Genomic DNA, 15,575 nt, shown 5'->3' on the forward strand with positions numbered 1-15,575 from the left:
ATATATGAAGCAAACAAATATGATGCCATACAAAGCCGACGGCTTCGCTGCCACAGTGTGTCATCACGAATACATAGAAAATGACTGGTATCATCTTCCCGCTATGCGAATTGAAGGTGCAAGAAAAGGGAAATAATATTATCTCAGCGTCTCACGAGCAACGTATGCATGGCCTGCTTACGTGTCGTAACAACTGTTGAGACACGTGACTTTTCATACATGCGCTTCGAAATAGTCATTCTATCGCCATATCTAGAGCGCACCGAGAAATGAAAGGTACGGCTGCACCAACGATCCGTTCGAACACTCGGAACCACAAATCCACTGTGCGAACGACAGAGCAAAATGCAAGCGGATGGGGATCAAGTAGGCGCAGTCTTCGAAGATGATGCACCCATGCAAGCGAATTCATTGTCAAGGACCCAGGCAAGTGTCGGTACTTGGTTATATGTAGCTTTCTCGGCGACGTTGATTAGTTTTCTTGTAAGGACAACATTTAGAGGTCGGTAGCCTAGCAATCTTGTGCCGGCCTTCGTGACATAAATGGTTCCCTCTGTTCATGGACTGCGTCCCTTGAACATTGCTTCTCGTTTTGACTACTATTAACAAACAAACCTTCCCTGTAACTGCAGCGCCTGTGATCTGAGGCATGCATTATATTGTAGCGTTTCTATGAAAGTTGCGCGTTGTACGTGAAACTGCCCGGCGATGTCCTCGCCATCTGGCACTTTTTTCCAGTGTGAAATACTGCCCTTCAGGCAAAATGCTCAAGCAGTATGACCGCTCCATCTGTAAGCACCGATTGAAATACTCATTAACTTTAGGTATTTAAATTGTGGTCTGTTGCGTGTCAAAATAACGACCTCATTTTCAGGGGGGATTCCTGCATTTTGGACCACCTTGGGTCCTTTTACGTGCACCTAAATCTGAACACACGGGTATTTTCACATTTCGGCCTCATCGAAATGCGGCTGCGAAGTTCTCTTTCGATTACCTATGAACAATGCACTTTCACAGAGGTGCTTCTAGAAGCAGGAAGCTGTTGTGGGCTAAAGGTGCACTTGGCCTTGCTGATATTGTCCTCAATTACTCGCTTCTTCATGCATTTCCCGATGCGCTTTGAAAAATTCAGTGTCATTACACTGAGTGAAAGTTATCGAGCAGCGACGTTGGGCATGTGGGCCCCTTAATGGTGACCTGTTCTTAATGGTGACACGCGCCGTATGCACATAAATGAGAGGCAAGGCGTGACTAGTTTCTCCTCCACGATGTTCAGCCTTGGAACCAGGGGTATGCAAACTCATGTATTCTCGCAAAACGTGCACCGACATCTTTTACTAACGAAACCTGGCACGTCGAACAGACACGCACTTCTTCGTGGTCATGCGCAACACAGGCCATACAAAATTGGTGAGCGGTAAAATGGTGAGCGGGGATATATCGTCGCCAGAGGGCGATACCTGGAAGCCAATGTAGTCTTACGATGTGGCAGAAAGGCTGTTGTTTTAGAATTGTAGCAGTATGTGGGCAGTCGGGCCAGGAGTTCCATGTGAAGCCACAAAACCGCTTTCCGAATACAGAGAGTGAATGCACAGTATACTCCCATTGTGCGCCGTTAATAGCTGCCATAAGGAATTAAGCGACAAGTCACCCATTGCCCGTCACAACTATAGGCGCACCAGCGTAACACATTCTGCGACCCCGTCTGATTTCGCTACTCATTATACGTAATGCATAAAAAGGATATATCCTAAACCTGGCCGAGAAATGCCTAGGCCTGTAGTTAAAGGGGTATCGCAAGCCATATCAGACGCATTGGTAAGCAAGACCAGTGAATACGGAAGTAACCAAACGGGACGCAACTTGAGAGGATGCGCCACTGAAATAATATTTACGCTTGAAAGCTTAGACACCCCCCCCCCTCTGCTGCCTATGATGGCATTATCGTGTTGTACAGAAGAGTATAGGCTTGAGCTGCTTGGTAATACATAGTTACACTGGAAGCATAGCGCGGGAAGGACGATCGGTTGATTCGGTTGATTCCACTCTCGAGTGGAAGGTACTACATTGGCCAAACGGGCAGATGTCTGAATGTGCGTCTCCAAGAGCACAGTAATAAAGTCGACAATATTTCCACAGACGGTCATCTGGCGGCCCACGGTAAAAAGTGTGTTGCACAATCACTTTGCCATCCCTCGCTCGATAAGACGCTCATCTTGTACCGGCATCACAAAGACCTGACAAGAGAAATCAAGGAAGCCTCTGAGATTGCACGGGTAGGTGAACTATGCGTCAGCAGGGCTTCTGTGGCATTAACAACTACAGAGCTTGCATTCAAGCCATGATGGCATGTGGCATTCCTGTCAAGCTTTTACGTCCTTGTTTCCCTTAGCAGAATTAGTTGCGTATATATGCTCCTCTTCCGCAATAAAGAGCTTGTTAGCACTTGTCCTGTCTAGCCTTTGTCGATCCTCCTTCATGCGCTATGCTTCCAGTGTAATTATTGTGTTGGCTTAATCCCGACAACAGAAGCTGCATTACGATGAGGCGAAGTGCGAAAACAACCATATACATAGGTTTAGGTGCACGTTAAAGAACACCAGGTGGTGCAAATTATTCCCGAGTCCCCCACTACGGTGAGTCTCATAATCTGATAGGGATTTTGTGATGTAAAACCACATAATTTATTTGTGTTGGTTACGCCACCACAGGAATCGCTCGAAAATCGGCCGGAGCATCTCTGAACGGGAACAGCACAAGATAAGCGCAGCATTCTATCACAGTCCACGTGTTGTGGAATGTATATGTTTGGCAATGAAAGTATGTGCATGTTTCAGCTCCTACTCCTCCCGCATATATAAATAAGTAACGTATACTACATCAGCATAATCCTCGCACGCATAATTACTGCGCATAACAGATATGATGCTTCGCATGCTTTGAACAGTTACCGTTAAGGAAGGTACCGCCTAATTTTCATTGTATTCCACAATGGTATCCACTCTCGGTCCTCAGCGTCTACCTGTGCCGCATAAATCTTAGCCATATGCTTCAAGTATCGCGTTTCAATTCTTGAGCACTACAGTCATCACTGAGATAAACCTTCACATCGCCACATGTTATACCTCGCGTTTGGACGCGCTGCAAACAAATAGGTGGTGGGACACAATACGCATGGGATGACACCACTTTGCTTTGAACCGAGTCAAAGCAGCCCCACATTGATTTAATCTACTGTCACCATTCAATTTAGCGTTTTGTTTCACCTTCTGGATTCGCTGTGTGCCACCAGCGCGATACGGAAACGAGCACAAAAAAGAGCAATCAATTTCTCCTTTGATTTATTAACTCCCAGGAAAGATTTCCATGACTGTGTGTACGCGCTAATTGGCTCTAATTATAAATACTCCTTAAATTATCTGTAAGGCACGGGCAGTAATTAAGTATTCCTTTTCTTCTTTACCAATTTATAATTCCTAGAAGCCTTCAGTACTTTGTATCAACTCTTAACTGGTGACCTTCTGTGGCACTGCCGACGTTACCAGCCGCAGGAATGGAGCCTGGACTTAATTCGTGATGGTTGTGAATACGTACGTCTCGAGTTAGCGACCTTGCATGCCGTTGGTGGTATTACGTCATTGTACATAGATAAGTAGGACGCAAAAATCGAAGGTTGCATGCAGTCACACAATCAAAACCCTAATACAAAAACACGCATCTTGATGCGCTTGAACTGTCATAAAGCGGGGGAAAGAAGTACGACAGAGCTAAGTTCATGACTGTCGATGGTAATATGATGATGACTGCCTATGGTAATAGCAATCGGGCAATGTGGCAGCAAAGTATACTCTTAAAACCACTTTTGTTCCCCAGGCGTAGTGATAACTATGAGACTTCCGTTTCTTCAACTATGTGACATTCTCCGATATCAACCCTCTTTGCTAATGCGCTCACTAACCAAGGTGTCCTATCAGCATTGAAGCATGACGTCGATGCACTTACACTGAAGTGATGCAGAAGGAATGATATCGACTGAAAGACAAAGGCCGGTAACGAGGACGGCATGATGATAATGTGGTGTTATTTAAATTCTTAAAGAATAACGACGATATGATAACGACGACGTGATGACGACGACATGATGATGACGACATGATGACGACGACATGATGACGACGACATGATGACGACGACATGCTGGCGACGACGTGATGACGACGACATGATGACGACGACATGATGACGACGACATGCTGGCGACGACGTGATGACGACGACGTGATGACGACGACGTGATGACGACGACGTGCTGGCGACGACGTGATGACGACGACGTGATGGCGACGACGTGATGACGACGACGTGATGACGACGACGTGATGACGACGACGTGATGACGACGACGTGATGGCGACGACATGATGGCGACGACATGATGGCGACGACATGATGGCGACGACATGATGGCGACGACATGATGGCGACGACATGATGGCGACGACATGATGGCGACGACATGATGATGACGACATGCTGGCGACGGTATGACGACAAGCGGACGTTTAGGTCACAGTGATGAGAATGCAACGACCGCGACGGCATCCTGACGAGGCTGTGACATGACGGCTGTATGTCACCACGCATGGACGACTTTATGACTTTGTCATAACAACGGCATGAATAGATGATTGTATCACGACGATGACTATCACGATAACTAAATGACGACTACGGCATGACTACAGTCGGATGACGAAGCTGCAGTGGTGGTGATGGCATGACCACGACGGTATTACGTCGAAGGTCGGACAATGAAGCCACGATAGCGATTTTAAGACGATCACGCCATGATGAAGGTGACATAATTGCGCTTGGATGACGACAGAATGATTACAGCAGAATGAGGGAGAAATTCTTGCGTTCATTTAAAGAGAAAGGCGGCATGGCGACGACAGCGTGATAACAAAGGAATCACGTAACAGAAGCCATAACAATGATAATGCGACAGCATGAAGATGATGACATGACCACGAATACGGGACGGTGCTGCCATATTGATGATAGGGTGACGAGATTGGGATGACAAAGCTGAAATGACGACAATGCAACAACCAAGACAGCGCCACGACTTCGAACACATATCTTGTGGCCCAAATTATACAACTGAAACCACTGGGTCGTTGTTGGAGTGACGACGACAGCATGTATAGTCGGATCATTAAGCTGAAAGCATGACCATTACAAAAACATGACAGCATCACTATGGTGATGTGACAACGATAGCAGTGAGACTGTATAATAACGATATAGTGTTTCTGCAGCACAAAAGAAAACCGGCATCAAACGAAAAGGTAACAAAGCAGAGCTTAAAAATAGCATAGGGGAACATTACAATACAATGATACAAAAAGCGTATTTAGGTCATCAGGAAAACTTTCGCGGTGTGACATGGATTCAATGCGGTTCGAAAGCTCATTCTAATCTGCAATACCTCGAGGCAGCATGATGAGGTAAGTGTAAGCGTTATGGCATGTATGCGCCTGGAACTGAGCATGCTGTGAAGCTGCCATGCACACAGGTGACATGCCTCACATGCGCACAGGTGCGTAAACCGGCAGCCAATGAGATTCATTTACATAACATGTACCAGTAATGTTGACACACAGAAGAGCGATCACGTGGTGGGTTTGCAAGGAATGAAGTGAACTGTCCCCTTTTTAATTGTGGCAATGCCAGAAAGATGGTCCTGCTTATGGTAGATGAATCTGTCTTCTCTGCTCTGAACAGCTTCCAACATTTTGATAATTCGAAATCAAGACAGGGAATGATAGATAGCACACTGTGGTATAAAGGTTATAAACAGGAATAAGGTGCCTCACGAAGGATGGCCAACGTTTCGATAGAAGGACCTATCTTCGTAAAAGGCGGCCTCGTCATCCTCGGCATGTTAGTTTTAAAGGGTTAGTGCTGTGACGTCATGTGCCGTCGTTTTCGGTGGCGGCTAGTTATAAAAGGAGACTTCAAAGAGAATGAGCGCTGTCGCCTGACGTGTGTAAGCATGGTTCCCAAGACGAGGGGACAAGAGCGGGTGAGCGGGAAGGCGGGAGGCAAGAAAAGCGCAAAGGAGAGAAAGAGAAGGGGGAACACCAAGAGGGAATAAAAGAAAGAACATTAAAAGAGGTGCATGGGAGGGTGTTGGGGAAGCAAGGGATTAGGAAGCATTCAGGGGTGTGGTTGGCGGCATGTTCTTCTGGCTTTAGAAGAGCCTGTCAGGCGGTCAGTGTGCGAGTAACAAATTTTTCGAAATCGAGGAATGGGTGAGGTTAAGAATTAAGCTTAGCTGGTGGCATAATGTGTTCTGTATTTTATTTGGTATGAGAATTTCAGATTCAAGTTACCGCTTTTAAACATTCTAAGTTGCCGCGTGCCAAATTAATCCCCGTCGGGTGTAGGCAAATAAACTGTGTATGAGGTATAATTCCGCATATTTCCCTTCGCGAGGTGAACGGAAATATGCTTGTAATATATAGACTTGCTTTATCGAATATATGACCATGTTCATTAATGTGGCTGGCTACTGCTTCAGGTAAATTGTGTTTTGCATACGCGCGCTGACCGTTGAGAATTGTATGAATTTGTTGTCCAGTCTCACATAAGTACTGTTTTCTACAAGCGGCAAATTATAGACAGTAGACTACGTTGCTTGGTGTTGCAGGTGAAACGCGAAATCACCTTTTGTGAGTAATTTCACGCTGTACTTTTCAATGTATTAGTAGATTGAATATGTTTGCCTGTAGAGCACTTCGGGCGACCACAGGGACCATTTCCCAACTTCGTTCTTGTCCTTAGTTGTGCATGCGCATGAATACCTTTAAAATTAGTGTTGCGTCTGTAGGCTACTTGTGCACGCCATTCTTGTGCAACCCAAACTGAGAAGACCACGGCAGGTGGCTGCTGGAAGGACTTAAAACCATTTTAAGAACACCCGGTATGAAGCATGCAAACCTACTGGACCATACAAGTTCCGTCATAGGTTTTTTTCGAAAGGACAGTTTGGCTCTTATGCACTCCGACAAAGGACAATTTGTGGTTCTTTCCACAGGTTCTTATAGCGATAAGGCACAGGAAGAGCTCAAAACGAACTTTGTTCCCGTAAAGATGAAAGCATCAAGGGTAAAGTGTAAGGCTGCAGCTTTGTCCAAAGAATTACAACTGACAAAATTGGCCGAGGCAATAACTGATTGTAACTGTGGCACGCTTGGAGTGTTTTTCACGGGTAAGTCGAACAGCGAAAGTGTTTTGCTCAAAACGTTTGTAAACGAAAAGGCTGCTCGGCAACAGCATGTAAGTAAGTTTCTTCTGAAACAACTTAATTTACTTCGAGTGTGGCACTCTTTTGGTACAAGTTAGAAACATGTGATTTCCCTCCCACAAGACAGCGATCTGATTTCAATTGCCTTTTCAGTTGATGAGGAAGATTTGTTTCATTCTGTTCCCAAGAAAGAAATGTGCGCTTTCGTTCAGGTGCGCACAGAGTATAATGGTGGGGTGGCATTCCAAAGCTCAGTGGGCACGTCTATGGACAACTTTATGGCACTACTTGAGTTTGATCTTAAATCTACTTTTACCTATTTAGCAATGAGTTATATTCGCAAAACAAAGAAATTTATGTAGGGACATGCGTTGCGCCTGTGCTCTGCAACAGTTTCCTGTCTTCTATTGACTGTGATTTACTATCTGCTTTTGACGAACGAAATTTTCTGGAAGGTTTTAGATATCAGCTTCAGAAGAACTTCAGTTTGGCCTAGTTGGTATTTACTGCAAATCATATTGACCGCAAAAAAGACGGGGACATAGGAAGACAACACATAAACAGCACAGGCGGTAACTTTCAACTGTTTTATTCATAGCAGGCAGTGGGCATATATAGGCAAAAGGAACATGCGCAGATCGCGGCAAACAAGAATGCACATCAGCTTAGCGTGGCAACCAATTATCAAAAAAATCTATTTCCGCTTGAAACAACCTAATGGAGGTATCGCTAACACAATCTTCGCCTATCTTATTTATATGGTAAGCCTCCATCAGTTCACGTGCAGTCTGGTCATGGCTTCTGCCCAGAATCTTTATCTCCTCAAAAAGAGGTGCACAGCGACAGGCATTGCAGTGCGCAGGTAAGTGCGCAAACTCATCTTTCTTTAACTTTTGCTCATGCTCCCTGGCTCGATCATTGAGGCACCGTCCAGTCTGCCCTATGTAGGACATTCCAGAGGCCAGGGGGATTTCATACACAACTCCTACATTGCATTTGGCATACGGCTCGGTGTGGTTCTTACCACAACCTAGCCTTTCTTTACGATCACGGGAGGTGCGGGGGCAGAGCCGCGCCAGCTTAAAAGGGGCTGAAAAGACAAGGGGCACTCCAAACCTGCCTGCCACCTTCCTTAGGTTGTGAGCGACCCTGTGGATATACGGTACTACTTCAGGTCTTATGGCCATAGAAGTCGTCCTCACCCTTGCTTTGCCCCTAGATCCTTTTACCTTCTGCAGGAGGGTTTCCACCACTGGCGTTACCATCGAGTCAGGGAACCCTGCCGTCTTAAGACGGAAAATCTGATTGTCAAAGGCAAGCTGCATCTTGTGCACACACGATTTGCGGAGAGCCGATTCTAAGCAGAGCATCGCTACTCCTCGCTTAACAATCTTTGACTGGGAGGAATCGTATGGCACCAAGCCCTTTTGTGCCCGAGGGAAGTACTGCCAGCACGCGTGACCTTTAGCAAAGGAAATGCGTAGGTCTAAAAAGCGCAGGGAATTTCCCTGCCAGCACGCATTTCCTTTGCTAAAGGTCACGCGTGCTGGCAGTACTTCCCTCGGGCACAAAAGGGCTTGGTGCCATACGATTCCTCCCAGTCAAAGATTGTTAAGCGAGGAGTAGCGATGCTCTGCTTAGAATCGGCTCTCCGCAAATCGTGTGTGCACAAGATGCAGCTTGCTTTGACAATCAGATTTCCCGTCTTAAGACGGCAGGGTTCCCTGACTCGATGGTAACGCCAGTGGTGGAAACCCTCCTGCAGAAGGTAAAAGGATCTAGGGGTAAAGCAAGGGTGAGGACGACTTCTATGGCCATAAGACCTGAAGTAGTACCGTATATCCACAGGGTCGCTCACAACCTAAGGAAGGTGGCAGGCAGGTTTGGAGTCCCCCTCGTCTTTTCAGCCCCTTTTAAGCTGGCGCGGCTCTGCCCCCGCACCTCCCGTGATCGTAAAGGAAGGCTAGGTTGTGGTAAGAACCACACCAAGCCGTATGCCAAATGCAATGTAGGAGTTGTGTATGAAATCCCCCTGGCCTGTGGCAAGTCCTACATAGGGCAGACTGGACGGTGCCTAAATGATCAAGCCAGGGAGCATGAGCAAAAGTTAAAGAAAGATGAGTTGGCGCACTTACCTGCGCACTGCAATGCCTGTCGCTGTGCACCTCTTTTTGAGGAGATAAAGATTCTGGGCAGAAGCCATGACCAGACTGCACGTGAACTGATGGAGGCTTACCATATAAATAAGAAAGGCGAAGATTGTGTTAGCGATACCTCCATTAGGTTGTTTCAAGCGGAAATAGATTTTTTTGATAATTGGTTGCCACGCTAAGCTGATGTGCATTCTTGTTTGCCGCGATCTGCGCATGTTCCTTTTGCCTAAATGCCCACTGCCTGCTATGAATAAAACAGTTGAAAGTTACCGCCTGTGCTGTTTATGTGTTTTCTTCCTATGTCCCCGTCTTTTTTTCGGTCAATATGATTTGCGGTTTTAGATATGCTGAAGATATTTTATTACCTTAAATAGGAGCTGTGCAGTTGGTTTAAACTGTTCTATTGAACACATTTTAGCCGCTTTTCGGCAACTTGGGCAAGGACATGCTATTTTCACATGAAATCTCGTCCCACGGTACCATCCAGTTTTAAGACATTTTATTATATTTTAAGCAAGACCACGTTTGTTGGTGATATAGCCCAGGGACGCCAAAAGCTATCATGCCATAGGATTCAGCTCATTCAAAGCTCATGAAAACAGGAATTGCGACCCTAGGCATGGAATTCGTGCTCATGAAATACTGTGCACATATGATTTAGACTAGTTTTGAGAAACACTTGGTGAAACTCATTGCTGGGAGCTACCCGTGCATTGCTGGGAGCTATCCAAGCTGCCTCAGCGACTCTCCTGAACAAGGCCAAGCGCCCCAGACCTACTCCCCTCACCTCAGCCCGAAAAGAGATAAGGGATGAAGTAGTCCCTTATGTGCCTTGGATATCCCACAATTTCCGACAATAAACACTACATATCATCATCATTCTTTGGAAAAGCATCTAAATGCTCATAGTACACACCATTCTTCATCGCCATAATCCTATTACACATAGGTTTTACGCACTTTAGAGCGACTATTTTTAAGGCCCCTTTGCAGCCACGTCACATCACATTCATAGAACACATAACTATACTGCGAACTCGTTACCAAGGGCATGGCGCTCTTTAGCCATACCTGGCCCTTGCGCCATTAAGCATCAAACATTCACTAATTCATATGGCTTCTCGCAGGCTGGTGAAACAAGCGAAATTCCGCAGCAACTTGGTTTGCCTACGCAACCCGACAGCGAGTGGTTGCTACGAAATCCCCATCAAGGAGGGCCTCTGAGGAGTTCACTTCTTACTTCCTCATCGGGAAATCAAGAGCACATTAACGATGCTGTGAGGGGAAGCAATCAGAACGCGCACGAACAGAGTAAGTAGTATTTACACGGTCCCTCCTCTCAGTGATGTCACTGCAGGAAAAAAGCCACACAATACTGAAGCAGAGTGGCTATGTCATTGCACCGCTTAGGTCAAGGGCGCGGATTTCCTCCTTGCGGTGACCGAATCATATCGATAAAATAAGGTAGACGTTAGAGAGCCCCAGCTAGCCAGAATTATTTCGCGCCACTCACTATGGCTTGCGTCAAATTTATATTCTGTGTATCAAGCGTAAAGCTCATAATTACATTATCAAGGCCGCAAATGTTTGCCTTCCTGGCTTTAGAGCTCTGAAGCTGACGGTGTCTGATGGCCTGAAGACCCGATGTAGTTGGAGAAATCACCCATGATGATGGCATTGTTGGTATCCGGACAAAAAAGAGCAAGTGAGAATCTTTGTATTGCTGTGTACAGGGTAGCTACTGGAATTCTTCCACATGTCTGTAAGGATTATTTCAAGGGTGAAAAAACACCGCGTTTATTAGGGCAGGTGAGAACATTATTCCCCTTTGCCGAAGATTAAAATGGAATGTTTGAAATGAGTTTACTATTTGAAATATCTTCTAGACATAGACGAGTGCAATGTGGCCTGACCCCTGAACCTCGTAGAGGGCGAGTGATAAATGTTTTGGGCCATTTAAGACCAAAGGACCAAAGTTTCACATAATGGGATTTTCTTATTTCTGTTTCTGCAAGAGCGTGGACGCAATGGTCACATATACGGGCAGTATAGATAGAAAAGGGAAAAGGTAAGAAACTGAAACATAACGATCGATCCCAAAGAAGTGCAGAGAATACGAATATGACCATCAAAATAAACCACACCGGAACACCTCTTGAAAACTATTCGTTTTATTAAAGGAGCGATGCCCTTCTCGACCCATAAATGCTCCAGGCAAGATATATAACGCTTATTTCATTGCCGCTTACAGTATTTTACACAGCTGTTAACTACTGGTGCATCCATTGGGGTGCTATATGTGGCTATACATACAAATTGTGTTGTATCCAGCTGTGCGAGAGGTGCCAGTACTGAAAGTGATTATTAATTTCTGATGCAAACCGCCCAGAGAAGAGAAAGTGGCAAGAGAACAAATGAGCTGTGCATTCCTGCCCCAGTTTCGTGCACCCAAGGGCTGTCGCTCGAGGGGGCATGCGTGTCAAAGGGCTGTGTTGGCGTTCTGCTACGAACCAGCCTCGCGACAGACACCACGCTACCGTTACATCGGCGAATTTGTATGAGCGGGTAAATTTCGTCCTCTACCAGTCACCGTTCCCGAAGGCGAGCGAAAAAGTCATAGAAAGGTATTTGCTTGAAAGCATAGGGTACTTGCACTGCTTTATTATTGGAGTTATGCTGATGCTGCAGAATTGTTTCTTCGGACAGAGACCTCGGGCCTAAGTGGTACGCCATAGACCGCAGCAAAAATCATTGCACACATCACGGAAGGAACCGATACAGAATGAATTTACACGGATGGTTTCTTCATTGAGATGGTGGCCACGGGCTGCTCGGTAGGCAGTTTTTCTATGCCTAAAGTGTGGGTGCTCGTGAACCTCGTACTCTCGCGCTGTTTGAAATGGCGTTTGTGATAGTGCAACGAAGTTTCAGGCACTTACGGACGTGCGAGAGCTTGCGGACATCTGAACGGTTTGATGAACAGCTTTCCTCTTCAAAGCCGCGTCTCCTCCTCTTGCGTTGACGGGCGAGGCGGACGCTGGCGCCTTGCCCAATGATGCTCTCTCCACTACAGGGAAGAAACGCCTAACAAAACTTTAATCGCTTATACCTATCTTACAGTCGACGCATGTGATCGTTAACGTCTTTTGCCTTCTACTTGATTGGGCAGCAGAACAGCACACTACCTAGATATCATCCCTAGCAATAAAAATTTTCCCTTAAAGCCTCTCTTTTCTTTAATATTGAGAACAAATTTAAAGTGTTCGGCAATTCGCTTACATAAATGTGACTGTCCCTGATTTTTAAACAAATTTGTTTGTCAAGAAAGGCACCAAATATATGATTTCTGACGCCCTCCCTCCTGCTGCAGGCGTGGGTGTCGTGTCAAATGAACATGGTGCTGCACCAGAACCGCTGCCTACTTTCGCCGACGCCTTTGAGTCTCCTTCCAGCCCAGCTTCTCAAGTAACGCAGCCGTCGTATGAGGACAGCACCGATCTTCCAACAGTTAACGCGGCTGCAGTGGCAGGTATCCACCCGTTGGCGGCCCTGCAACGAGTTCGGTACGTCGCTTTTTTTTTTTGAAGCAGCCCATTGAGAAAAACTTCCACAAGCAGCAAGGCCGGATGTATTTACTCGCCTGCAAAATATCTCTCGTACACATCGAAATCAAAAGTGCTATATGGTTGCGGAAACCTGTTTCAAAATACAAACAATGAAATCAGAACCACTGCGGTATATTTTATTTGCAGTGCAAGGCTCACGTGATAAGAAAGTTGGGCATTTCGTCTTCACCCAGAGCAATTAACTTGTCCGCTTTCATTTCTGCTCGACGTATTATTTGTACATATATAAAGGCTACAATTATAACCTATGTTTCTCTGCCCTTGTTCGCTGCTTTCTGTATTTTGTTTTCTCTTGTATGCAACGGGTTCTTACATCTTAGTTTAGTTGTAAAAATAAAACGCCAACAATTTTATCCTAATTGTAGTAAATGCCAGTTTCTTATGCAAAATAATTTGGTCAGAGAAATTTGCAGGTAATAGGAATAGCTGACGTTAATACACGCCTAAATTCTGACCACGTCTTACGAAAGCCTTCAATGTGAAATTATTCTTATTGCGTCATTCAGAAATATTCCTAAGATCCTAAAAATTGCCTTCGTGCTGAAATTGTAGAACGCTGTGAATGACCAACAATAAATCGATAGTGATCGCGCATGTCTTATTTTGTGCGGAAATGATTGCGCACTTTGATCCGGAATTCTTCCCGACGTCATGTTGGCAAGAATGTTTGCTCTTTGACACCGGATAGCTCTTCTTTGTTTTTTTTTATTTATTACATGCGGAATGTGCAAACATTTTGTCATTAAAGGTCGTATTGATAAGGTTAGTCAATAATAGCACCAAGACATGAAGACACCCGAAGTAGTATTTGTTACTCCATTGTGCCGGAATAACAATGTCAATGGAAATTAATTAATCACAGAGAAATCAAAAAGAAAAAAAAAGATAAGTGTGCAAAAACACATTTATGAATACTCCACTGGCCGATTGTACACGACTATTGAGTGTTCTAAAGCTGACGTTGACGCTCTTATAATGTCATCAGAACAGCTGTCTTTCAAACAAAGGTCTAAGCATAGAAAAGCTTGATTTTAGCATGATCTAAAAAAAAGCACCCTTTTATCTTTCGTTTGCTCGCTAAGTGTTCAATTCAATTCAATTTTCAATTTATTTCCCTAAGAATGGAAGAAGTCCAGAGCAAAGGTTTCCACTTCGCAAATTCAGGCCGTCTGTGCAAGGCATGCACAAGTAGACAAAATACAGTCATGCAGAACTGACTGAGCGCGAAGTATTCAGTGACAAATCACCTAAAGCTATACAACTTTCATTTTCAGGCCGGTATCCAACCTCCTCATAAATACACATGGACAGTCGCAGGCTGCTGCGTCAGGAGCACGCGGGCTAGCTGGAGCAGAGCGTCTTTTCACTGCAGGCTCACCACAGCGATTCTCACCTGTCGTGTTCAGTGAAAGTAGTGAAATAACATTTGCTGGGTTGAGAGCTCGCATCTTACACGATGTGCCCAGTCAGCGTTCCGCACTTCGTCAGCCTTCGACTGATTCGCCTGCCGACACAGTTTCGAATGGAACCTATGTAAGTATGCACGATGGAATTTTCAATTAGCAAACAATTGATAAACTGGCGAGGTCCTGGTAATGTAAAGGATCTATTTCTGTTGCAGCTTATGAAAGTGGGATAGGATTTTCTCACGCCCAATTTGAGGGAAGGCACCGTAATGACGACTGCAGAAATCGATTACTTATTCAAACAATTAAAATGTAGACTGAATGAGTGACCTTCTTAATATTATCGCTGAATTAAGCATAAATCTTCTCGAAAAACGAGTGACACCGTCAAAATAACGTGTTAAGCTCAGTCGTCTAGATGTAATGTTATAGAGGTAATTTTATTACCCTGTCTATTGTTTTCCTTATCTCGTCAAACTTTCCGCAGGACATATGGAGAACAAAAGAAAGTGAAATCAAAGATTAAAATTTGCATCGTGCACAAATTTCAGCATTGTGTATGTGGACATAATTTACATCGCCCAACGGTTGTAGCTGCTTGAATCTTGCGGTGCTGTTCGCCTGAATTTGCTCACTTAAATCTCAATAGGCGCAACAAGATATGTCGATGACAAGAGGCCTAAGAACACTACACGGCCTACTGCAGTTTGTTGAAGGCAGTGCTGCCAAACTACGAAGCTTGTTTCCCCCTAACTCTTTTGAAAGATCATCTGATTTGCCTACATTTTTTTGAGATGTGGTAGGTCAGTTTGTGTATATGCTGTATGTAAAGATACATTTTGTGTCATACAAGCAGACCGCAAATACCTTGGTAAAATTCATTTTAATATTCCACACAAATTATTGAAATAAAAAGTTAATTCACTCAAACTGAAAAGATGTTGCACTGCAGTTTCTCATGCTAACAACATCCTGTCGCTTGAAGTCTCCCTACTCACAGTAGAATACGTCCGCATGCTCATACTTTGCTCTACATACAAAACAAGGATTACGTGGAACCTTTTCTGAAATTCGACAG

At 45.0% G+C, this 15,575-nt stretch overlaps 1 protein-coding gene across 2 annotated transcripts in view; it reads left to right on the forward strand.

Moving 5' to 3' along the window:
- Nucleotides 1-229: 229 nt before the first annotated feature.
- LOC135904190 (uncharacterized) overlaps nt 230-15,575 on the forward strand; it is a 37,560-nt gene continuing 22,214 nt past the window's right edge. For both annotated transcript variants that reach the window (XM_065434823.2, XM_065434824.2), the window contains exons 1-4: nt 230-426; nt 10,593-10,776; nt 12,836-13,028; nt 14,366-14,624. In XM_065434823.2, coding sequence (XP_065290895.1) covers nt 346-426; nt 10,593-10,776; nt 12,836-13,028; nt 14,366-14,624 — 717 coding nt within the window. In that variant the 5' untranslated portion in view covers nt 230-345. The remainder of the gene's footprint in view (nt 427-10,592; nt 10,777-12,835; nt 13,029-14,365; nt 14,625-15,575) is intronic.

The sequence above is a fragment of the Dermacentor albipictus genome, chromosome 10 (genome assembly GCF_038994185.2).
Source record: "Dermacentor albipictus isolate Rhodes 1998 colony chromosome 10, USDA_Dalb.pri_finalv2, whole genome shotgun sequence".
Classification (NCBI taxonomy): Eukaryota; Metazoa; Arthropoda; class Arachnida; order Ixodida; family Ixodidae; genus Dermacentor; species Dermacentor albipictus.